Source organism: Odontesthes bonariensis, chromosome 1 (assembly GCF_027942865.1).
Source record: "Odontesthes bonariensis isolate fOdoBon6 chromosome 1, fOdoBon6.hap1, whole genome shotgun sequence".
Classification (NCBI taxonomy): domain Eukaryota; kingdom Metazoa; phylum Chordata; class Actinopteri; order Atheriniformes; family Atherinopsidae; genus Odontesthes; species Odontesthes bonariensis.
The window spans coordinates 12,146,298-12,171,990 of record NC_134506.1 but is presented as its reverse complement, the minus strand read 5'-3'; the positions used below and the strand labels follow the sequence as shown (position 1 = coordinate 12,171,990).

The 25,693-nt window shown below is 41.5% G+C and overlaps 2 protein-coding genes across 3 annotated transcripts in view; both read right to left on the bottom strand.

Annotated features, from left to right (window-relative positions):
• Positions 1 to 1,523: 1,523 nt before the first annotated feature.
• neto2a (neuropilin (NRP) and tolloid (TLL)-like 2a) lies at positions 1,524 to 20,962 on the bottom strand. 2 transcript variants are annotated; one of them, XM_075471766.1, is made up of 10 exons: positions 20,433 to 20,962; positions 16,003 to 16,059; positions 15,597 to 15,770; positions 13,556 to 13,804; positions 13,066 to 13,113; positions 12,401 to 12,528; positions 8,052 to 8,280; positions 4,415 to 4,528; positions 4,113 to 4,243; positions 1,524 to 3,371 (listed from the first exon to the last, which is right to left on the bottom strand). In XM_075471766.1, the coding sequence occupies exons 1-10, from the start codon at positions 20,440 to 20,442 to the stop codon at positions 2,646 to 2,648; spliced, it is 1,866 nt and encodes a 621-aa protein (XP_075327881.1). In that variant the 5' UTR covers positions 20,443 to 20,962; the 3' UTR covers positions 1,524 to 2,645. The 2 variants fall into 2 exon arrangements, with proteins under 2 accessions (XP_075327881.1, XP_075327968.1); XM_075471853.1 differs by having other exon boundaries at positions 15,597 to 15,740; positions 20,433 to 20,961.
• An 830-nt stretch (positions 20,963 to 21,792) lies between these two features.
• itfg1 (integrin alpha FG-GAP repeat containing 1) overlaps positions 21,793 to 25,693 on the bottom strand; it is a 162,924-nt gene continuing 159,023 nt past the window's right edge. The window contains exon 18 of the mRNA XM_075471634.1: positions 21,793 to 23,157. Within this exon, the coding sequence (XP_075327749.1) occupies positions 23,098 to 23,157 (60 nt within the window). The 3' untranslated portion in view covers positions 21,793 to 23,097. The remainder of the gene's footprint in view (positions 23,158 to 25,693) is intronic.

The following is a 25,693-nucleotide window of genomic DNA, read 5'->3' as shown; positions in this document are numbered from 1 at the left end:
CACGCAAGACACGAGGATTAAACATCTGTATAACCTCAAAACTTTACACTTATCAGTGAAGCTAAACAAAACAAAAAGGCTCAATTTGTCAGGGCGCATAAAGAGTGGACTGAGGAGCGATGTTAAAGGATCACGTAGTCTGATAAATTCAGAGTGACTGATTGATCAGAGTAAAAAGAAGTCTACGGGGACAGCGTTATGATCTGAGGCTGCTCCAGCTGGTCAGGTCAAGGTTCAGCAATGTTATGCGCCCAAAAATGAGGTCATCTAACGGACTGAATACACCAAATCATCATGTTTTTCCAGAGGCAGGTTTCAACAGGCTCAAATTGCGAAACAGAGGTTCAGGGAGTATGAGTTCAGACCTTAACCCCTTTGAAAATCTGCGGTGTGTCCGTGGAAGACTTTTACGCAGCAGTCTGACCCATGCTATGAAAAGACAAAACAAATATTGTGATTTATAACATTTCAGTGATGAAGTGGTACTGGTTCCTCTTTGCCACATACATTCTGTCTCGGCCTCCGACGAGTGAGGACTCATTTAAGGTCAGGGCACAATCATCGAATTATTTTGAATTTGGTTTTTGGGTGGTTCAGCAAAGCAGCACTATGTGTCCACCAGACTGCTGTTAGGTTCATGTACATTTTTATAAAGACGTCAGATGAGAACCATCTACCTGCTGGTGGCGCTGCACCACAACTGTAGAGTTTCTGGTTGATGTGTTGTGTCATTACGTGATGTTAGAGCAGGTCTTTGGGGACGTAAAAACACACAAAGGTCATGTTTTGTTCCATGTAAACTACATATATATATATATATATATATATATATATAAATTTATGTCATTTCTAGCCAATCATGTCAATTGAACAGAGCAAAAACAATACTGCTGTAACAAGAAGTAGTAAAGGAATAAGTCCTGTATATCCAGGAAGTGTCTGTGTAACGCGCGTACCGTCTTCATTCCAAGCGATTCCTGATTTCAACAAGTAAAAGATGCTGCTCACTAATATCTTTTATATTTTTGGAATACTTTGGCGATGCCTTAGGCTACATGGACTGGTGTCAGAGATGACCACATCATCACAGAATAACACATGCGGCTATATCTGAAGGTCACATGTTTTAAAAGAAAGCCCTGAGGTTCAGTCAGGACAAATGCAACATGACAGCAGATGACAGGGTGAGGTTACATGTGCGTGTTAAGAGCGCAACTGACAGCGGAAATGCTGCAAATATTCATCCAAATGTTAGACAGCGATGAGGAGCAGCGCTACATTAATGTATTTCGTTCAGATGTGTAACTGGAATATGCCAGTCTGGAATCCCGAGATCAACCGGGCTCATACAGTTCAGTGAATAAATGATCCCCGAAGCACCTAATATAAAGTCAAACACTTTGCGTAGGCTGTTCTGCATGTCACAGTGTGTTTAATAACTTAGAGAGACATCTCCAGCGCATGGGTACAGTCATTTTAAGGTTTCCTGTTAACAGTGAATGGAAAAGATTCACACACAGACGTGAGTAAGCATTTGTTTAATAAAACGATGAAAGTATACAACCAGTGGTTAAAATTATAAATGAGTCTGATACAGGTTACATGTCTGCCATCTATGGAAACAGGTTGTGCTTGTTTGACACACTCTGGACATGTGGAAATTGAAAAAAAAGACATTTTCTCTTATTCAGGGCAGGGATCGAGAGTGGGATGGCTGATATCTTGAGTCACTTCCTAATCCTCACATGATCACTCATGGCCTTAAATCCTCATTTACTATAAAAGAGCAGAAATAGGTTTTTTCTGTATTTCTTACCAAAATAAGAGTCTCTTCATGTGCTCATCCTGAGGAGAGACAGAGTGAAGCGTATCTTGTGTTCGTGTGAGGTGACCATGGAAACTACATAATTATAATATCATCATCATTGTATCTATTCCACCATTTTTTGACAACAGCGACTTCATTCTCATCAACAAAACATGTCATTGTTAAGTCACCTTCGTAAAATCATCTGAGCAACAGTTGAAAAAGAGAAGAGTTAAAAGCCGAGCGTCACCATGAGGCTGGGTATTTACTGGTTTTAACAGTACAGTACACTGACAAAAAATAAAGACTCAAATAAATTATTATCAGAAGACGCACTATAGATCATCTATCATATATTTGTGCATGGCAGGTGAAGAAATGTAAAAACTCAAGTCTCTGTCCTTCTTTCTTGCTGAATCTGAGTGGTTTGTTTGGGGGAACCAGAGAGAAGTCTGGCTCTGCATGCGAGAACACTCTCCTACAAGTCTGTGACGGAAGGAGAAATTCAATGAATGGAAAACCAGCAAAGAGACAAGATGTTTCCACGCTTTCTGAACTCCAAATCCTGCGGTATCTTAAACAAACGAATCAGTAGTTTCCTAGGTTTGTTGCTCTTACGCTACCTCAAATATTATCTCCCCTTGTATCTAAGCCTCAGCATGAGTATGAGACATGTCTTCCAGTGATAACCCATGAAACTGTGAATAGTTCTTGAAGGTTTAAGAGGAAGCAGGGGTGATCAGTGTGGGACTATGGTCCTCCTAGTTTCTCTTTCTTTGATGAGTGAAATGCAAGGTCTGCTTGTATTTCCTTTCCCCTGTTCTTCCCCCCTTGCCATCTAGAAGTCCATGGACATGGAGCGCTGTTGAGGATCAACTATGGTGGTGCTGTTGCGAGCGCTGTTGCCGCGGATACTGAGGGTTCCGCAGGCTCCTGCCATTCCACCGATACCTCCGGCGATGCCACTAGGCCCTGCCATGCTCATTCCTCCTGGCATGCCCATCCCACCAGCCATGGCCACTCCTCCGGTTATCCCCACCGCCCCCCCGATCCCTCCTCCACCAATCCCTGAGGCGCCTCCTCCTCCCATTGCTCCTCCACCTGTGGCTCCTCCTCCTGCACCACGCCCGTAAATCTCGCACGGAATCTCCTCTGTGACACGGTCCTCGATGACCTGCTGGTCGCAGTCATGAGTCTGTGAGTGCTGCTTGTAGCCGTAGCAGCTCTTCTTGTAGGTGGAAGTGGAGTTGAAAGTCTTCATGGGAGGGGGCTTGGAGAAGTCGTTGTGGTAGGACAGCTCCATGGAGCTCAGTGTGGTGCGGCTGTGCTTCATACTTCCACCACCGGTGGCCACAGAGGCTTGCGAACCGCAGTGGTGCTCGTGGACACATCGGGACATGGTGGAGGAGCGTCGCAGCTTATGGAAGCTGTCCAACTCCTCGGAAAGGTCAGCTAAGTCCGAGGAGACCTCTTTGTCACGAAGAGAGAAGAGCTCGTAGTGTGGCGGGTCGAAGACCTCCTGGAATCCAGCCTTGTTGAAAACACCAGGCCGCCGAGCTACAACCTTGAGAAGAGGGTACATTCAGACCATTACTGTTAAGTGCGCGAGCGAGCGAGCGAGCAGCAAGTGCATCAAGACAAGAAACAGAATAAGCCTTTAAACACTTAACGGGGTGGGTCTTATCTTCTGTTGTAGCAAAGACTGCATGAAAATATGATGAACGCCAGTCAAACCTGACCCATCTGAGAGTATATATATATATTTCTTTAAACCAAACTTCAACACAGGCCTTTTAACCTGTAACTCTGTAATGTTATGAAGAAATAATGTTACGTTTTAGGGAGCTTAAAGGGAGCATTTAGAACAGCTTGTACACAGCACACACTTTGGTGTCATGACTAATGTATGAATGAACAATCAACAATTGTCTCACCACTGTGATATTTTTTTTGCATCCATCTAAAACATGAACTGTGGCACATCAAAGAGACAGCGCTCCTTCACAAAGTCAACCGTGCGTAAAATATTCAGCACACTTTCAGAAAGAACCCCCACTACAGAGGAGCCTCCATAACAGTTTTCACACCCATCTCAACTCGGCCACAAAGTAAGGCTCACTGCTGCTCCTACACATTTCTTCAGAAACATTCATTAATCAAAGATGTTTTTGATCTTCCCTATTTTCAGAACCAAACATGCCCCAACTGGTCAGCAATCCCACCATCATTTTCAGTTCCACTGCATGCCCCCTTAATGGCAGGTTACAGCTTCTACAACTGACGGCCAAACAAAACACTGAGGTACCTTTTTTCTTGGCTGCTTCATCTGGACCAGAATGGAGATGATAAGAAGAACGAGAACTATGCCTGATGAGACACCAATAACAGTGCCATGGGTCTTAGTGATCTGATGGAAAAGCCCCTTTGATCGTTTCTCTGGAAGAGGAAGGGAAAAGGAGAGTAGATAATAAGAAACATGACGTCGTTGTAAATTCAAAAAACAGTACAAAACAACAAAAGTGGGAAAAAAAATGTGAAGCAGATGCTGATCAGCCATAACGTTAACTGGATAACGGTAAGTTATCTGAACAGATAGGGGCTGTTCACCTTTGCAGTGGTTCTCATCCCATGGGTAGACGCAGTTCTGCACCCCGTTGCACACCAGGGAGTTGTTAATACACATGTTGCTGTGGCAGAAGAATGTACTGGCTGTACAGGGAGCTGCAGGCAAAAGACAATACACAGAGATAATGGAAGTTAGAAAAACAACTCTGGAAAGAACCAGTAGATAGTTTTTGTGATAATATCAATAAAACGATAACTATAACGATAACAGACTTTGGGTGTCGAAATCTGTTGAGGTCTGCATTAAAAGAGGAAATGTTCCAATATTTCTTGAATGCTAGAGGTCTAATGGAGATGGTGCTCACGAGGCTATTCATCATCATTTCCTACAGACACGACATCAGGGTGTGACGAGGCGAGAAGATGGCAGATTCCCTGAACCGCAGCCTTTCTGTCTGGGAAAACTCAGAACAATCATGGGGGACCAGTATGGAAAAAAATTAAAAGAAAGGCAGAAATGACTTCAGTACATCAGTGGGTGTTGGTAGTCAGGCAGGTGAGACGGACCACATTAAACTGACAGCTAGTGTATGAACACTGTGATGGCGGAGATAGAGGTGACTTGATAATCAATGCTAGCTGCTAGGCCCAGGAGGAAGAATTGCAAGGCCGATGGAGGACACTGATGCCGGGTGTTAGGCATAGACAGTTTAAGCTGGTGCTTATCTCACGAACAGGGCGAAAGCTGGTAGCAAAGCAGCGGCTTAATATTCCTCTTGTTACCTTTCATGCAAATCTTAGGCATTGTGTAACTGGCTGACATAAAACAACCCCCACAGCATTAATCATTTAACGCTATGCTTTTTCTCTGATTTTAATTATACACATGAGAACAGACTAACCATAAGCATGCTGCTGTGTTGCAACTACAACTAAAGGATCTGGGCAACTGTTGAAGAGTTTGGCGAATCAGCTTGGAGGAATGTTGATCCATTTCTCTGTGAAGAACAGCTTCATCTCTGGGATGTTGGTGGGTTTCACCGCATGAACTGTTCACTTCAGGTCCTTTACTCTGACTTTAACCAACTGTTTTTCTTTCTCCAAACATAATGATTCTCATCTAAACCAAAGAGCACAATTTTAGTCTCAACTGTCCACAAAATCCTTTTTTCCACAGTAGACGTCAATGTAATTGACAGCAACAGGCAGGCCTCAAAGGTCTTTTTGAAGAGCAGTGTGTATCTCCTCTTAGCCTGCCATATTAGTTCAAAATTCTCAAGATGGTGAACTCGGTGTTGCTTTAAAAATCATCCTGGGTTCCTGTGTGGCTCATACAAGATTTCACATCTTGCTCTTGGAGTGATCTGTGTTAGCTGACTTGAAATTCCTCCATATGTGCCCGGTCTGACTGCAGATTGGTGGAGTACAACCTCTTTAGACAGATTTCTGAGCCCGAGGTGCAGAAACAGCTTCTTTTCGGAGGTCTTCAAACTCTAAATCACTTTTGTATATACTATGATGATTTCCACAAATATGTTGTAAAGATGAGACTTGTTCCCTGTTGTTTATCAGCAGAGATCAAAATCCTATATTACAAATTTTCTGATAAGCACTTGGTAATTTGCATGTTTGACACTATCTGTCCCGGTCTGAGGAGGGAAACTCCCTCTGAAATACAAGGACGAATAAAGAAGAAAGGTGAGGAAGGGCAACATGACTTTTCTATGATGGACAGATCTGTAAAAGAAAATAGTTGATATAAGGAATATAATAAAAGTTGATACAACAGTAGTAAACTATGAGAAGCCAGAATAACCAGACACACAAATGTGAGGAACATGGAGATCTCCCCTTTTTTATGTTTGAAAAAAGAAAAAACGACTAATAGCCTAATAGGGGTTTATAGCCAAGATGGCGGTCATATAGATTATACTTGTTCCCCACTGGAGTCTTTATGCACTACACACAGCATAGTCATGCTCTCTGTACCTCACTCAAGAAAAATGTTCCACCTCTCCTTTTTTTCTTCTTTTACAGACAGACTTAGCAGCTTAACAAATTCTTTTCTGAGTCTTTATCACAACTGAGACAGACTGTGATTTGCTCCACTTGCTTCACCCCTGCTATGAGGTCTGCTGCGACGAGGGCTCTGAGCCTCCACTTCCCTGTCCCTGCTTGCTTCCTCTGCCTCTGGGTTAAGTGACTTTGACAAAGGGACGTGTACATGAGCATGTAGTTGAGGTAGTGAATGAGAGAATGTGTGTGTGTACTCTGAATTGTCCTCCTCATATATGTCCCTGTGAGCCTGCAGATGGGGCCGCTCCCTAGACACCTCGATCACTTCCAAACCGATTATGTGTCACTCACTTTCAAAATGTATTCTCTCTCAGAGGGTGTCAGCGGTAATTCACCCTCATACCCACATCCTTCTTCAGCACAGACACACACACACACGAGAACAAAACTAACATGTGAAATATGAACTTTGTGTTCATGTAGGTGTGAATGTAGTTAATAAAGTCTTAATGTGTCTGGCTAAGAGCACATTTAGGATGATGGAGGGGCTCTCTGAGTGACTTAGATTAATGCTTCTCTCTGACCTTCTAAGCCAACTGTGATCTGGAGTTATTCACCAGTCTTCTAACTTCTCAGAGATGAACCGTGTGATCTGAATGAACGAGGACCCAAATAGTCTCACGGAATTCCAGGAGAAAAAAACCAAGCAAACAAACAAAAAAAAAAAACATGCTTGCTGAGCTTAAAAGCCATTAGGTTCTGACTGCGATGGTCATGAGTTTAGTGATGAAAACAACATTAGCATTCACTCGGGGCTTAGACGGTGTGCAGGAGAATGTGGCAATTAATATATCAGTTTATTCAGGCATTTAATGGAAATATTACAGGGCGTGAGCAGAAGTTTTGTTTTGAGTAGCTATTCCGTCTACTTTAAGTGAAACCTTAAACAGCATCTCTCAGAAATGATGAAACTTGATGTATAATTTCTGCCAGCATATCTGTTAACCCTACTGAGCTTCTCCTTCCACCAAAATAAATTTCTATTTTCCTGTAGTAATTGACCTATAATAAGCACATTAGGATGCATTGACATGCACATCAAGAAATTATTTGATGCTTTCAGTTATTTACAAAAATGCTGAGAAAATAATTGGTTTTCTCATATCTCTGCTCTAAACATGGCACAAGGTAATTAACTCTCCTCGCTCAAACGGCACTTGGGTTTCTGTTGGCGACTACTGATGCACACAGAATTCTGGACCATAAATTAACTTTTGTTGTGTCTGTCTCTGTGTGGGTGGATAATGTGGCAGCTGGCAGACTGGGTGCTGTAGTAAAGTGACGGCGTCTCATGCCTTACTTTGTCTTTTAGAGAAAGTTAGACTGCTCAAAAAAGTCTTGGGAAACCGAAATGAATAATTGTTTATGAGTACTTCAAACACTGAAGCGAAAATTTTGAACCGTCTTATAAACCGAGGGCCGTTTTCTACGATTAAATGTCAATGTAACATATCCCAACAGGAGATTATTCTGATCAGACACTTAGCAAACAGTTCTAAAGAAATACTGTAGCACAGTTTGAGACCTAAATTCAAAGGAGACAACAGTACAACATTAACAAAATGTATACATGCTAAACTATGTCTAGAAGATGGTCACTTACGGTCAATATATGAGGTGAAGAGCATGCGGAAGCGACTGAGTCGGCTTTTCTCATCGGCCCACATGCGCACGACTCCCACGCCATTATCCAGCATCAAGTCGTTGGCCACAGTGCTGCAGAACTTGGCCTTGAGGTTCTCAATGGCGCTGCTGCCGTCATACACGGCCACAAAGTTCTTCTTGCACTCGTTCGAGTGTTCCATCTGGTATTCTATGAAACGCAGGTAGATCTGCAGATGCACGGGAGGTTTGAATTTATCAGACAGGAGGCAAATTAAATTCACAGCAGTTCTTCACTTCGCCTCACAGCTGTCTAACCATAATCTGTAAATGCACATTCTATGAGGGTAAAGGCATGAAATATATGCATTAAATCAGCAAAGCAAACACACCATATCTAAAAGTGCTCAGACGCAGATAATGAATAGAATTAGATAATAGCAGAACCCTGTGAGCACTTGGACACGGAAACAGGAAAAGATGGAAGGAGGATGCATGGACAAAATTCAACAAAATCCAGTCTTATGTTATAAATACATTCATATACAGATGGTCAACTACTTAGAAAAGTCAGTCTGAAAGTGTCTGTCGCAGTGCAGCCTGCTGCATTTGCCTCATGCTGCATTCATGAAGTAGGTGACCTTCTTCAGAGAAGGCAGAAGACTTGGAAGATTAGAAAGCTGAATCCCAACATGATGGCCTGGCCTCAGAATTAACAAGACAAGTGCTTTGATCATCTTAACATTTCCCAGTTTTCTATAACAAGCTTTTGTCAAACAGTTGACAAACAACTTGCTAAAGTCATATTTTAGTATCTTATTATTCACATGGAACTTGATTTTGAATAGTAAAAAAAAACAACAGTGCCTAAAATACACCAGACTTGTTATGACATGCAGCACAAGTTCGGTTAGTGAGCATGCTTAAAAGGTGGAGAAAAACAGAAGAATGCTTCTTTATTCCAGGTCTTCTCTTTCTCAGATACATCACAATATCTGCCTTTAAAATACAACTTAAGTTTGAGCCTGTGTGCTGTTGCATGCTTGAATTTTCACAGCTGTCATTTTGACTTAGCGAGCACAGGGGTGACTAATAAGCTTCAGAGTGTCCAAAGTAGCGATGTAAGGGAGACACCATTATCCAGAAATTGCTATAGAAAGACATGCTGTGTGCCATCTCACTTCCACCTGGAGTAATTACAAAACAAATGTCAAATCAGCAATGACGTGATAAAATCTTGGACAGGGGGAGCAACAGCTGATGAGAAGTCAGCACATTTGGTGTGCGTGCGTGTAGCATGCACACGCACGCACACCTGTAAGCAGGCAGCAGTCAGAAAGCTGCTCTATTCTGCTGCTGAGTGTGCTGCTCTGTTCCTTCTGCTTCACTGAGCTCATTTCTGGAGAGCCAGTCCCAGAAAACGAGAGCCACTGCTAAAGTCCCATCATCATCACTGCTGCCTCACCCTTCACATGTTGGACCGATTAATTGACTCAAGAGATTCATTTCTGTGTGTGTGAGAGAAGTAAAATCCATGCATAGAGGTGTATATATGCATTAAAGGTTGGGTAGGGGATCTTTTTCTGGAACATTTTTTTACATATTGCTTGAAATACTCTTCACACCCCCATTGCAACCAATTAATTAAAAGTTTTGACACAAATATGAAAAGTTTTAGTGGCGTCTAGAACGTACAATCTAGGAAAAACAGTATCCAATCATACTGAACGGACCGTTCACAATGATTGGATTCTGATGCGTCTATCAAACTGCAATCTGCTCCTCCCTCCCCCTCCTTCCCCCTGTGCGCGTACCCTGCTCCGTGAACGAATTACACGTCCAGAAGCTTGGCAGGAAGCTAAACTAGAGCCAGCTTGGCTAGCACCTAGCATTATTAAACGTATAGTTAGCATAAACTAAATACTAAATACGGCAACGATCGATGCTTGCTGTCAGAACAGCGCTCGTGCACCTTCGTGCTCGTGCGCGTTCATGTACTCTAGAGGCGTGCCTTCGGGGGGAAAGTGAAGAAAAGGGTTGGGACTTTTTACCTGTGTATTTTCAAAATGCAGCTTCGCTGGACTCAAAATCCAGGATCTCCTACCCTACCTTTAAATATTATTATGTTTGTGCATAAGACTTAATAATGCGTTTTGGGTATTACATTACTTTTTTATGTAATTTGAGGGCATCTGTGGTCTTACAATATATACGAAGTGCATTCATTTGTGTGGATTTTGTGTCCAATGACCGGCAAAGGAGTTCAAATGACTCATGTAGCCATAAGGGAGAAAAGGGAGCAGCAATGAATCAAAGCCAGCTATGCTATGTTTGTTTTTTCAATGTGATTTTTAATATCAGGTCATAAATATCAGAACATGTCAGCAGGCTCTCACTCTTGGCACAGAAAAACACTACTGAATCTCCAGGGCCGTACTTTATACCTGAAATTTGCCAGCACTGCCCCCCCCGGAGTCCTGTCTGCACCGTAAAAAAAACTGAGAACATATAGTGAATTATTATGATCCAGTATCGTACTGTATACTGTAATGCACCCAGTGAGGAAGAAAAATATGCGTTTTGGGGAGGTGACAGAGAGTGGAATCTACAATTTAAGTCACCAAAAAGAGCTTTTTATTTTATTGCAGACATTTATCTTTAAGTTTGCATTTTACTTTTGTTTATTTCAAATTGTTTTTGGTTGTAGCTTTTCAGTGTAGAGTTTTACATCTTCTCCTTTTATCTGGGTGGGTTGTCTCCAGATCTCCTGCCATAGTCCAAACATATGCACATCAGATTAATTAGTAATTAGTACACTTTTAATGGACAAGTGACAGGGGTACCTCGCCTGTCTCCTACTGTCAGTGGGGAAAAGCTCGAGATCTCCGCACTTCTCTGCAGGATAAAGCAGGTATATCCGATGCATTATTATCATTATTGTAAATATGCAGTCATTTACTGCCATATCTGTAACTAATAGCACTGTAGATTTACAGGAACATTCTTAGTCTAAGTGATACACTGTCTCTAAGTAGGGCTGTCAGCATAATGGAACTTAAGCAGACAATTAATTGTAATACTCATAATTGAAATGAATGATTTAATTGTCTCGTCATTTTTATGCCAGCACTATACTATAAGCCTTGTTATGATTAAAAGGGCATCATTGGAGCTCTCTTTCAGCTTTATTAAAACATGGAAACAAAATGGACATTTTTACCTTTTGAAAAAGATGAATGAAGATGATCATGACGCTTATGCATCCTTTAGCATGATTACCTTAAATAACTGTGATTATATAATTTAACTGTGAAGTGTGACAGGCCTAGCATTAACTAAGTCAATTACCTCAAACTGACGGTGAAATACACTACAGGGTGAGTATTTGCACAGCTTGTACCGACTCTCCAATAAACTCAAACCACAATGCAGACAAAAACACTGAAAGGCTTAGACAGTGGATATATACGCATTCATGCAAAATATCTAAAGTGGGAAACCCAGAATTTATACGGACAATTCAAACTATCAACACAAAAGAGATAGCTCATCTGCTTTTCTAAAGGTATAGAAAAAGGAACTAAATGTGTTACGTGTCTGTAACACGTGTCTCTATGTCTCTGCTGCAGCGAGAGTTCTCAAAACTAATACCGATGCAAAAAAAGATGCATTATTAAGCTGAAGTGTTGGAGCAAGCCTACTGAAAGACAGGGGAAAGAAAATGAACAGATTTACCTCACATGGGAGGATTTCAGAGAATATTTTGCAACTATTGAGAAATTCTGAACTGCGTTCTCATTTATATTCAGATTAATGCCCTACATCAACTCTGCAAGTCTTCATGGTAAAATTCTTAATCATTTCTGCTCTGAGGGTTTTTTTTTTTCCCGGGCGATGCATTATATCTATTCTGAGACCGACCGTAATGAAATGCAATTTTTTATTTTTCATTGTACTTTTTTTTTGTTAGATTCATGTTGGAAAAAATTCTATGTGAGTTTTTGCTATTTATAGTCTAAAAATATGAAAACTCTATATCGGGGGGTGAACGAGCTCTTATAAGGATGAGGAACGAGATTTCACAACAGGAATATTGTAATGACGTAACTAAGAGCAGCATTACTGATAGTCGAATAGACTATGAATAGATACAAGTATTCAGTGTCAGAGGAGCGAAAGATGTTTAAGATGATATAATGACAGTGAAGATGACTCATCTGAACACACATTGACCAATCCTCACTGGTAGCTATTTTTTTCGATGTAATGATTTTGAAAAGGACCACATATGGGCTTTAGCAGCACAGAAGCAATGCCTGGGGTCTGACCAATATGGTCCTTTGTACTGACCTTGGACTGAGGAGGAGCCCTGATGGTCCAGATACAGTCCAGAGCATCACCAGGCTTCACCCGATCTTCCTCTTCCACCTGACTGGAGCGGATAATCCCATCCCATCCACCAACTTCAAATTGACAGTCTGCAGCAGAAGGGGTGAGAAGGAAGGAAGAAAGGGTTATTAAAAAAAAAAAAAAAAGAAGTGGACAAAGGGGGCTCAAAGACATGAGTGGGAGAAAAAAAAAAGACAACGGCAAAGGGCAACAAGGAGACAGAAAGATGGAAGTGGAATATAGAAGATAGTGGTTACAGAGAGAAGAGGAGCATGACAGACAGAGGGACAGACGATAGATTTTTATTAAGAAGTGAAAAAGATTTAAGGCTCAATTGAAGCGCGGATCAGGAAAAAGGACAATATGAAGACAGAGGAAGAATAGGCAAAAAGACGGGGTGGTAGGAGTAAGATAAAAGAGGTGCGTGTTCTTTCATGGGCTTAAATTGTATGCTTGTGCGTCTGTGTACATCCTTTGACTTTAAACTCGATTATGGGCTTGTCAAGGTATATTCGTACGTTCAGCTTTCACATCACAGCTGGAGATAGCCTCCGGTAAGCTTCTGAGCACGGAGGAGCTCCTCAAAATGGATCGGACACAAATATGAGGAAAACCGCAGAGCTTACCTGGGATAGGATTTAGCAGTCCGCCCACGTGCAGATGGAAATCAGGGTCTGCAATGATCAGATTCAGGAGGCCCATTATTCTCAAACCACAGAGCAGAAAGAGGTAAGCAAAAAAGCCAAGATAAGATCTCATTAAGTCTCGCCAGATGAAGCAGAAAGGGGTTTCTTAAACTGTTCTATTGATGGGAGACACTCATTACTAGGCATATTGGGTTTAGATTTAGATGTCTGTTAAGTTGAACTTGTGTCAACTCAAAAGCAAGAAAAGCAGGGAAATGAGGCCACACGAGGGACCTTTTTGCCTGTTGGTAATGAACACAAACATGGCAGCTAATGCAAAAAAAAAGATTCTAACTCACAGTGAGACTCACTTCTCTTTTCATATTTCTGTTCTAATCAGTTCCAGTTCTCCACACATATCACAACACCTTTGATGTGTACATAAATGAGCTTTCACAGTCTGAGGGTGTATTGTGGAGTTTAAAGTCACCTGCAATGAAGGTGTATTTGATGCGGAAGCCGAGGCCTTCCAGCTCCTCATCACTGGTGAACTTGATCCACATGAAACGTCCTGTGGAAGTGACCAGGCCTGGATTCTTTCCCCCACAGAAGCGATTGATAAGCGGTGAGAACCCAAATGGACCATCGCGTATTTCAATGTGATCAAAGCGGCACTCGAAAGAAGGTTCGATGTAGTAATTCTTATCAAAGGCAAGCTGAATCCTTTGTCTTGGAAGGGCTTCGGAAAACAAGGGAGAGAGGGGAAACAAAGGGAGAAAATCCATAAAAATTATATAATTAAATCTTGGTTGGCAAGACAAAGATAATCTGGATGGTGTCCTGAAGTCAAATATGAGTTATTCAAGAGAATTCTAAATGTAATGCAGTGCAACACACCATCAGTACCACCAGCAACGACAACTCGAAATGCAGAGGCGTCTTGACAGCACAATCATTACAGGTGTGTCATATTGGACTGCAACAGATTCATAGGTTATTAAAGCACACACATGCACACTCAGCATTTACACACAAACACACGGTCTGACACGTCTGCATTGCTTTTTCTGAGCCTGTGAATCTAGGAAATTGCAATCATAGCATGAACTGCAGTTCACTAGTTCATCTATCAAGTAAATCCAAATGTGTACATAGTGAATGGGCACAGCACTTTCATACCATTACCAGAATCAGGGGGGCGGCAAGGGCAAGTGATGCCTGGCACGACGGACGTACTGAATAAAGATGCCGAGGTTGAGGGGATGGGGCTCGGAATCAAGTCAGGCTTGGAGAAGCTAAGCATGCCCACCAAAGAGAATAAAGAAAGAGGTCGAGGGTGATATGTGTTTTTGGGCAACAGCGCTCAGACAACTGAACTGATTTTCTTTTCTGTTTTGCCATTGAATTTTAACCTTGAATGAGCAGCTCGTATGCCTGCACTTCCTGCTCTGTGTGTGTTCATTCCCTGGTGTGTTTCATCTCTAATTGTGACACACACACACACACACACACACGTAGACTCACACACAAATGACACAGCTTGATACAGAAAGGGCAGAATGTATAATCACTCAATCTACTTAGTTGATGAACTTGGGGACATGACACAATCAATGAGCTTCACTAACTGCAAATTATGATTACAAATCTATTTGATTAGCTCCTATACTAAATGCGAGCGTCTCTCTGCCTCAATGCAACACGAAATAAAAGGCTCAACACTGGAGCTGTGACGTGAAAAAGACTGAAGCCATTCAAGACCAAATAACAGGTTCCATCCGTGGCGTATCAGGCCCACTGGATGTACCAGTGCACACACAAGAAGGCTCTGCCTATTCGTCAACATCAGGCCTGGGTTTGATTTGTCCACAGGAGGAGCCCTTGAGCTATGTGTGAAATTTAATTCCCCACCACAGTGAGAGGAGTTCCAAACACACATCTCATATGTATGAAAGGCTGTACTTTAACTGCATTGACAAACAGTTCATCAATTTAAAAAATACATCAACTAGACCTCATCTCCTTTAGCAGTTAATGATGCTGTCCATTATGTTTCCTGAACAGCAGGCCACCAAATTACTGATGGATGCGATGTTTCTGTCAAAATAAATCTGACGAGGACGCTTACTATTCAGTGATGTGCCACTAAACCAAAGTAGTGAGGCAGATTTTCATCTCTTTTTGTTTCCTTCAATAATAGAGCCTTCAGGCACACCCTGCCAATAGGGATGGAAAGAGCACAGTTAGGATTAGGCCCTTAGTCAGGGGGTACCCAAAATGCCCCAGTCTTCATCATTTTCAAAGGCTATATCTGTGCAACTAAACAAACTCAGAGGATGGCTCATTCGGAAAATGTCAAGCTGATTGCCCGACAGCAATGGAACAGAAAACCAGTTCCGCGAGAGGTTATATAAAACTGTGTCAGTCAGACTAAAGACATTCACTGAAGGAGGCTACACGCTGAAAGGTGGTAAACTGCCTACACAGTTCTGATGTTAGCAAACAGAAAACCATTAACGACCTGGCTTTACCTTCCAGGATGTAAACACACTCCTTGTTGGGTGGGTAGGTGTTGGGGTAGTTTGGCGACATGAACACCCCGCCATTGATGTTGCGGACCCAGGTGCCACAGTCGTTTTGGTTAGGGCTCTGGCCTCCAGGATCGCCCACAGAATCTGAGAGCAGAAAGGAGGAGAACACAGGGACTGATGGGTTATTGAGTCGGGGGATCAATGAGGGAACGATTGGATTGCGAGGAGAATTGAGAAGGGGTTGGCATGAGAAAAGGGAAGAGCAAGCGGAGAATAAAAGGTTTGAAAAGATAGAAAAGAGTTAGGAGAGGAGCCGTTTGTAAGATACGAGTTGAGATGAAACGTCATTATTTCAGACAGGTTCAGACGGGCTGAAACGACACTACCAGAAATGACAAGCACTCACCTTTTGTTCTTTGTGCAAGAGCAAAACCTTCTTCTATTAGAAAGAAGAGTATCCACACTGTAAAAAAAGATAAATTACACATTAGTCTCAGGTGACATACACATGTATTAATTTCTATGTGATCATCAAAACTACATCCCTTAACAACCACAGGATAGGTGTGTGTGAATGGCAAGAAAAAAAAAAAAAAAAAAAAAAAAAAAAAAAAAAAAATCGATCAATATCATTTCTGAATCTATCTGTGATTAAGGTTCAAATGAAAGAGGAGTTCTGTGAGAGGAAAGATAATAATCAGGTACCTATCAGGAAAGCACCGTCTTTATAATACCACGTGACGCAAATAACAGAGTTTATGAGGACAATGCTACAGAAACACTGTTGTTGGAATATCACACACTGTCACCATAAATCTCAGACATAGAGGATGAATGTATCAGTTCATTAGCAACGAAAAGCCTTACCTAGTGTATTAAAGCACCGATACTTGGCATTTTTCCCCCGCTTTTCAGTGATGGGAAATATTTTTTCCATGTTATCGTTTCTTTGTTTTTTGGCCCCATTTCACAGGACTCATCACACTGAATTGTGGCTGCAAGCAGCAATTATCTTCCCTGCTGATGAATCTGCCAGATACTGCATTATTTTTTGGTGACGACAGGTCTAAAAGAATTAAGAGATAGTAGTGAAAATGCCCCATGTAACATCCTAACATATCTTTATATATAAATCTATTTTACTAAATTCAGTAGATCATGAAATATTGTTTTATTTCAGTTAATTTCTTTTAAGTTTGTTAAAAGGTAGTTTCAGTTTCAAGCCCTCATCTCTTCACACAAACCGCAAGGTTAATCTACAGCCACAAAGCGAACACAGAAGTGAACAGGAAACAGGCTTACATCGTGACAGAACATGGCTTTACACAAACAATGCAATATGGTATAGTACAATAACATATGGACTGAGGGTGAGCATGTTACAGCCTCTGACACTGTCTTGCTTCGATAAGCCGCTGTAGACCTGATCCCCACTGAGTTCATAATAGGTTGGCCTGCTCACATTGAATTAGAGAACGGGCGAATTGCATAATGGCACCAAGGAAGGAAGGAAGGAGGGCAGGATGAAGGGGGAAAGATGGCAAGAAAGAGCATGGAGGCAGGGGTCTAATGAGGAAAAAAAAAAAGCATCGTTAAAGTAAGCCCCGAACAAAACTGCACCAGTGAGCATGCACGTTTGAATGGACTCATTTTCATATGCACGCATATTTATAGCCGCCAGGCTCCAAGATCCTCATCAACTCTCTCTCCATTATCTTGCAGTGAAGTGTTGCAGGTGGGAGTAGGAACTACCACAGGCACATTCCAAGAACAGACCACCCAAATTCAAAACCAAATGACAGAAAGGTGCTAGAAGCTCTTGAAATGCTTTTCTCTTAATCACAAGCCATCATCTACAAAATGCTGCTGCTGCCCATAATAAAGCCGTGAGGCGAGAAAAGGAAATCCTGCCATCTTTTGGAAATATTAACAAAACATTCTTTGAAAGAAACGCCGTTATTAGCATTAGAGTGCTTTTACCTGTGAAAGCAATAATTCTTGAGCTGCCGACGCTGCAGTCACACTCATAAATAGTGAAGTCATCTTATTAGGAAGGAGCTGCATAATTTACGAGGGCAGTTGTAAGATACTTTGTAAGATTGTAAACAAGCCATGAGCTAAACAGAGTTGCAGCATCTGCCACTTCAACATGAAGAGAGCTACGTGTGAATGTGTAAAAAGTGGGTGATGGATGACAATTTCTTTATCGGCTTATAAAAAAATGTATCTGTTGCTGATCTGAAAAGACACAATGCTCCCTCTGATGCTCCTTTTCATATGCAGAGTATTTTTTTTTCAAACAACTTATCCCACTGAAAGATTTTTTCCTGACCTCAGTTTATTTTAAAGAACAAAAATTACCGCAGGTTCAATCCTGCTATTCTAGGTCATGTCACTACATTTCTACATCACTTCTCACTTTTACTTACAAGCAAGGTTAACGCTGGGAACTAAAACCATCTGTGACATGAGGCTGAAACAGCTGAAACAACAGCCTTAAATCAGTCCATTTAATAGACATTACAAATAGACAGTAGCCACTTTATAGGCTACAAGACAAGAGTTAACACTTATGGTAACTGGACCCTTAAGGTAACTTAAGTGTAGATTTACCACAGCAAAGCCACTATTAAAGCCAATAATATACATCCACAAAGCACTTTAGTAGTAACACCATACTAATACAGATCAGGGCCTCACCTTCCTGCTACACACTCATGCAGCCGGTTTTAACACATACCCTCTAAATTCAGATCTGGTGTCTGTATATGGAGGCAACTGAAGTCAGCTAGACTCCTGTTTAAAAAAAACTTCTACTTTGTGATATGGTGCGTCATCATGCCCGGAGTACCCAACGGAGGGTGGCTAACGTTGACGATAAAGAAATGGGCATGACTAGAAACCACCATACACTTGGAGTGTGGAATTACAGCCTTGGCTGATTGATATTCAGAGGTACAAAAGAGCCAAGAAACCTCTCTCCTCAATTCTAACACCAGCAGCAGCAACCTGGACCGCAGACACAAAGCAGGATGGCTCCATGGATTCAAGCAGTTAAAGCCAGATTCTGAGCCCACCATCTGCTGCCTCAGCCAAAATCAAGATTCATCAGTCAAGGCTTTTTTCCTAGTTTTGGTGAGCATACACCCACTGCAGCTTCACAGTTCTTCTTCCAACAGGCGCAGAACCTGACTTGGGTTTCAAGGTTGAGCGTGTCGTGCATTCTGAGATGCTTTTCTGCTCCCCTCAGTTGTGGAGAGTGTGTGTTCCCCCCCACCACCATTCTGCCTGAACCCCGAGTCGCCTGTGTATGAAATTCAGAAGGGGTCAGCAGTTTTAGAAATACTGAAACCAGCCTGTCTGTCACCAATAATCATGCCTCACTCAGAGTAACGGAAACCCCATTTTTTCCTCTGTTCTGATATTTGAAAAGAACCTGAGAGATCCTTGTTTCAGAAGATTCCTTGTGATTTGATTGGCTGGTTAAATATTTTTCCGTGTCTGACCCTCCACAAACATGAAGTGGAGGGTCAGACACGGAAAAATAACGAGTAGCTTAGCAAGAGCCAGAGGGCGGCTAATTAGACTAGCCAAACAATTAGCTAATTAACCTAAAGCGAGTACTTGCCTTCAGTTATTTTGCAGTTAATGGTATTTAATGGCTTTCAAACATACAATGAATAAGCAGTCACAGATAGCTGAGCCTCGTTGGTAGCGAATTTAAGTCGTAAGAAGAATGGAGCGCCTCACTCAACTGAAAACGAGCTGCTGCTGTGTGTGGTGGGGGGAACGTGGAATGCCGACGGCGCGTGCTTGGAGCGGGGTCACCCAAGCAGCACAAGAGCGAGCTGTGGCGCCTGCCGAACAGCGGACGTTAGTGTGTCGGTTGTTACTTAGAGAGCGTTTCCTCCGCTTCGGTCGGAGGAGAAATGGCCCCCTGTATAATCCGAACAATGCAAGTAGTGTGAAGTTGGGGCGCTTTATTTCCCCCCCACTGGACTCTTTAGAGAACCGCGGCAGTAGCCTCTTTGTGACAGACGTTTTTGTCTCCGGTTATTTGTATCATAGTGCCCTGATGAGTTTTATCGCCCCTTTATGAATTTCAGATGGTAGGCTAATCGTCCTATGCTGTCTTTGATGACCATGACTCAGATTTGCTTTCACGTTGTCCGGTAAACTGAGTGGCTAAACAGACTTCTCTGGATTCGGTCCATTTCGACATTAATCTGACATAGTACCATTAGGATTAAACAATTAATCCTTTAAAAACATTTTGTTTAAGGATTAACCGTTGAAAACAGGCATTTAGCTTAATGTCTGTTTCCAGACTGTTTCCCACTCTTCTAACATCAAACCCACTAATGAAGGACCTGTGTGGCAGGCAGCAGGGCAGCAAACACGCTACTGGAACCAGCAGGTGGATCGTGAGTTCACATGCAGATGTGGCCAATAAAACAGGCAGATGTGTCGCGACAAGGCGAGTTTAAGACAAATGAACCAAGGCACGCGGAGGTGTGGGGCAGAAAGCAAGCGGGGGGGAAAAGAAAGTGGCCTCTTCCCACTTTGGGATTTTTCGGGGAGATATTTAAGATGAATCATTTGAAATATTCAGGCGTTGTGAAGCGCAACTACCTAATTTTCATTTCCCCGTCACAGCTTTGTGAACCCCACACTACCTGATATTAAAGCGTCAACGCAGATTTAAACCAAAGAAAGAAAGAAGAACAGGTAACATTTCATTCTGGCTGAATAAACTGTCCACTGATTGGTATCAGAATGAGCGGAACATCACGCGCACCACAGACCCTCGGAGCTGCTCGTAGCTATTCAACTCACCTCTGTGCATTTCCTCTTGTGGTTTGATTCCCAAGCTCCTGACTAAAAATGCCCTCTTATTATGTTCATTGTATGGGGTCCACGAGGTTCTTAAAAAAAAAAAAATCCAACTTTTTTTCCGACACCAGTTAATCCATTACGCAGAGCCGCGCTACTGGAAGCTGGGGCAGCACCAAGCTCTTCTTCAGTCGGTGACCCCGCTGCGTTTGGCTGCTGGACGAGGACTCTTCTGCGAGCCTTTCAGCCGGGCATCCTCACAGTCAAGAGCTGTTTTCAGCTGGACCACGCTGAAGATGGCACACGGAGGATGGGCCGATCCAAATGGGGATAGTGCGCCCGGAGAGGTTGGAGGGATATCCAAAAGGCGCAGAAGGATGGATGATGATGGATTGATACGAGAGATGGGAAGAAGGGGCACGACAGCAGAGAGCAGGATGAGGAGGAGAGAAAAGACTCTGCGCTCCGTCTGTCTGAACTGAGAAATGCTCCTGAACGAAGCTGATTTAAGCCTTGGGTGCTGCTTACACCAATGAGTGGCTTGTCACGAGCTTTGCCAAGTTAGACACAACCGAGAGATCACTTTTTCCGGTTAAAGCTCTTTTCTCTTTTTTTCTTTCGTAAACTTACAAACTTGTCACAACCTATAACAAGAAAGGAGGGGCAAATGAAGTGTAAGGGAAACACATTCAGAAGAGAGCGCAGCCTTCTTAAAGTAGGGAATGATTTAGGAAGTTATAGATTAGGATGGAATTTTAAAATTGTTGGAGGAAAAAAAAAAACCCCACAAACACAAAAACATGTAGCCTATACGGTATTGTTCTTTATGCTGTTCTGTCCAAAGTCTCTCCACAAATGTAAAACTAAGTCAACAGAAAGCTAAACATCTACAGAGAAAAGCTTTTAATGTGAGCAGTTTGCACTAAAATCGACATTAAATGTGTTGATTAAAATATGTGTGCTTATGTTTCGATGAACCAAGTGTCCGTTCAGTGTGACGTTTATTTCTTTCTTAACTGTGCTTTTATTGTTGAGGCGACAAATTCACATTTCCGGTTTGGTTTTCTCCGTGTTGCTAGCTTAACACAGTTTGTAACCCGCCTACTGTCTCTTCTTCTGAAACAAAAACACACTCACGCGCACACGCTTCACATCAGTTGAGATCTACTATAAGGTAGCCAAGGCTCAGAGGCTCCTACTCTCCCTGGCAGAGCGGGGAAGGTTCATTCTCTCCATGCACGCATTAGCAGGTTGGATCGAGATGCTAAAAGCCGCCTCCAGGGGTCCTTTGGAAAATTAAAGGCCATTTAATTTCACTACTGTTGTGCTTCCTACAAATGCAGACATTAAATGACAGCACATACACATGATTAGTTTCATTTTAATTTTTACTCTCCCTTCCCTGCAACAACAACAACAACAACAAGTTGTGATAAAGGTACTTCAGGCGTGTTATTGTGAATAGTTGTGAATGGTGGTTTAAGAGCCTTATGTAAAACCATTTATTTTTATGGGGAGCTTAAAGGATAGTGCTACCCCGTAACAAATATGAAGCAAAGCAACGCTGAGTTGACTTAAGCAGAACAAACCTTTATTCTCAAAGTCAGTAGTAAACACATTTAGTAGCTTAAACATTCATTTGCTAAATTAATCCACAAAATGAAATAATTTACATACACCCACAGTTAATCAGTAGTTAAAAAAAGTGCAAACAACACAGACCGGCATGAGCTCATTCTTGGAGAATAAATATCTGGACACAGAGAGGTTGGCTAAGTAAAGTTTTTAAAGAGGAAAAATCCCTGTGAATTAAACTGGAGTGAACCAAGCGTCACTCAGCAGGACCACTTGGGTTTTAGACCACCTGTTTGGCCTTGATGCAGTAGCATTAAACATTTTCGGGATGCAATACTTTTTTTGGCACTCCAATGATGAACTGTGATACAATCAGCTCAGAAAAAAAGATGAATTTGCTCTCAGCAGACCTGAAGGCCATTCATCATTTCGGGTGAGATTGGAAGCAGGAAAATACTCCTCGCTGATATATTGCATGTGCCCACTTTTGTTCATTTCCCTCCATTTTGCTGCTGCAGTTGAAAGTCTGACATCAGGAGAAGAGAATTCCGATCAGTAGAAGAAGTCAAGAGTGGAATGAAGCGCGCATAGACCAGAGACTGTTACACACAAGTAGATTTCAAGTTGACATTTTAACACTGAATGCCAAAGATGTTTCCTTTTAAGTGAACAAACAAAAACTGCTTGTATTTTAGCGGTTACACGTCAGGCATTGTGCCAGTAATCTGTGCCATATTCCCAAACTATTCTACAAACATAACTTAAGATCATGCTGCTAACTACAGTGAGACCCAAGAAATCCCTTCTTTAAACATGAGAGCGATCTCTGTCAGGATTTCCCTCTGTGTCTCTATGGCCTTATTGCGGCGCCTCTGCTTCCATCACTGGAATGAATAAATCAAACGGAACATAAATATTTCACATTTGACTCAAGGACTAAAAAATATCAAAAGGAAACGTTTTGGGGCAAATGAGGATCCATTTATTGGCCCTTGAAACGAGTGAAAGTGTGTAAGGAGAAGGGGGCGGTTGGATGAGTGGCAGGCAGAGCAGGACAGAAGAGGATGTTCTTCCAAGATGCAGCTCTGTTCCTTCACATGGCATCAAAATGGAAACGGTGGGCTTCCTGCCTCTTCTCTCGGTCGTCCGCTTTCTGAGCAACAAACACACAGAGAAACATAATTAGTGAAGGATTTTAACTATATGTACAGGAAGTATCATTTGATCAGTACCAGTATTTAACTTGTACTGGAGTCAAGAATACACAGAACTTATTCAGGGACCTCAAAGAAGGCCTGAGAAACGGAAATTTGATGGAATAAAATAGATGTGTTTGGAGCCAAGATGGGCAACACTTTAACAATTCTGAACCCCCCCATTTAAAAAAATAAAAATAAAATCTAGTCTTCTTTTCATAACGAATCTCGTGTTTTCAGTGGATGACAGATGTGGACTGCAGGCGTGGGTAGTGGATCAGCTGGATTCAGCTGGATCGCAGCTTATTTAGCTCTGAAACTTGTTTTTCCTCTTCAACATTATCGGTGTCTTTATAGATGTGCAGGGTACCCCGCTAATGCACCCACATACCGTCATAGATGCTGTGAGCTGATTTCAAACCAGATGGTCTCTTTTCTCCTTTGACTGGAGTATCCATGAATTTTAAACAGAATTTTACATTTTGATCTGTCAGACCTCAGGACAGTTTGCCACTTCACCTCACTCACTTTATATGATCTCAGGAGCAGATAGGACGGTGGTGCGTCTGGATCTTGTTTCTATGATTTTTCGACACACGGCACACTTTGACTCCCACTTGTGGATGCAGCAATGGACCGCTCGCTCTCAGTAGTTTTCAGCAGTGCCCCTGAGCATATGCAATGATTTCTACAGCTGGATTCTTTCTCATTTTTAATGCAGTGCCTGAAGTCCAAAAGATGACAGCCATTTAGTTTTGGTTTTCAAACGTGTATCTGGTGTGCAGATATTTTTCTCAATTCTCTGAGTCTTCAATAATATCACTGAATGTGACATTACTTTTATGTGGCTATACTTTGTGTAGGTGTAAGCAGGATTGTACTCATGAGTAACGGTTGCTGCATCTATCTACATCTTTCCAGACAATATTGCATCAATCTGCTTGACACCTCTGCTGCTTGACTCAAATAAATCTGGGTGAGAGCAGTATTTTTAGTGAACCCGTTAGCTTCATTTCCATATAGTGGTTTGATTATAATAAATTATCCTAAAACTTAGCAAAGACAAAATTTATGTTGTTTGGAAACTGTAAACGGGACACAGAGGCATGTATTTCAATTGAAGGGGTGAACATTGAGAGAGTTTTTGAAATAAAATTTCTTGGAGTCATAATTGATGATAAAATAAGTTGGAAACCACAAATCAAATACCTACAAAGCAAGATATCAAGGAGTATTTCAGTAATAAATAAAGCCAAAATGTTTTTAGATTTTGATTCACTCTATATTCTGTACTGTTCTTTAGTTCTGCCTTATTTAATGTATTGTGTGGAAGTATGGGGCAATAATTACAAAAGTTCATTGAATTCTATAGTTGTTCTTCAAAAAAGAGCAATTCGTGTTATTCATAAGGTAAGATATGTGGACCATACTCATTCACTTTTTTTGCAGTCAAAAATTTTAAAATTTGTTGATATGGTAAAATATCAAACAATGCAATTTATGTACAAGGCAAAAAATAATAAGCTACCTGGTAACATTCAACAATTGTTTAGTCTGGAAGATGTACATTATAATTTAAGAAGGACATTTAATTTCAAAAGAACCAGTAATAGAACGACAATGAGAGGTTTCAGTTTATCAATATGTGGAGTAAGGATGTGGAATGCTCTGAAGGTGGAGTTAAAAAAATGTCAAAGTTTGTATCAATTCAAGAAAATGTATAAACAGACCGTTTTTCAGAGATACATGAGTGAAAACATGCTGTGATTTTATTTTTGTTTTTCCCTCTATCTCTCTTTCTTTTTGTATTATTTGGATATGCATGTATAACATTTATGGTATAGTTTTGATTTTACATGGAGGTGCGTACAAGTAATATGTGTTATATTTTGAATGTGTAGGGGTGGGATTCAATAAGCTATGCTTCTTCCCACTCCTTTTCAGGTGTGTTAAGTGGGATTTTGCTTATATGATTTTGTTCTGTTGACTTGGAGGTTGTTGATCTCCCTAGAACATCTGAAATAAAAAATCAAATATACTTTCTCTAAAGTTGCACTCAAAAGTTTTTACTGAATCAAATCAATGTTCAAAGGACTCAAATATACATATGCTGCAAAGAGTGTAAAGCCCCTTGAGGCAATGTTGTGATTTGTAACAGTTAATGGCCATCAAACAACAGAACAACACGGAGAGTTGGAGCCTGTTTCAAGAGATTGGTAATGACAACTGGATTTACTGAGGAGAGTCATTCGCCCTGTATTTGTCTGTTATTGACTGCAGACAAGAGTGACACGCTCAGCGCTTGTGTGAACTATTGAACTCTCCATTAAAAACAAGTAGAACAGCGCCTGGTTCCCGAAAATCACTAAGAACAACATGTATAACCACAGAAACAGCTGGTTACAGCTGTTGCCTGAGAAGAATTGTTACTTATGTTTTTTTTTTTCCAACTAAAAGAAACTTATTTCAAGCAAACAAAAATTAGATAGGAGT

Bases quoted from the DNA above. Each gene is read 5' to 3' on its own strand.
- neto2a (XM_075471766.1), bottom strand. The intron at 13,805-15,596 runs GTAAAGCCAGGT...TGTTTTCCGAAG, and splicing joins GTGTGTTTACATCCTGGAAG to CCCTTCCAAGACAAAGGATT. The intron at 13,114-13,555 runs GTGACTTTAAAC...TGATCATTGCAG, and splicing joins CAAATACACCTTCATTGCAG to ACCCTGATTTCCATCTGCAC.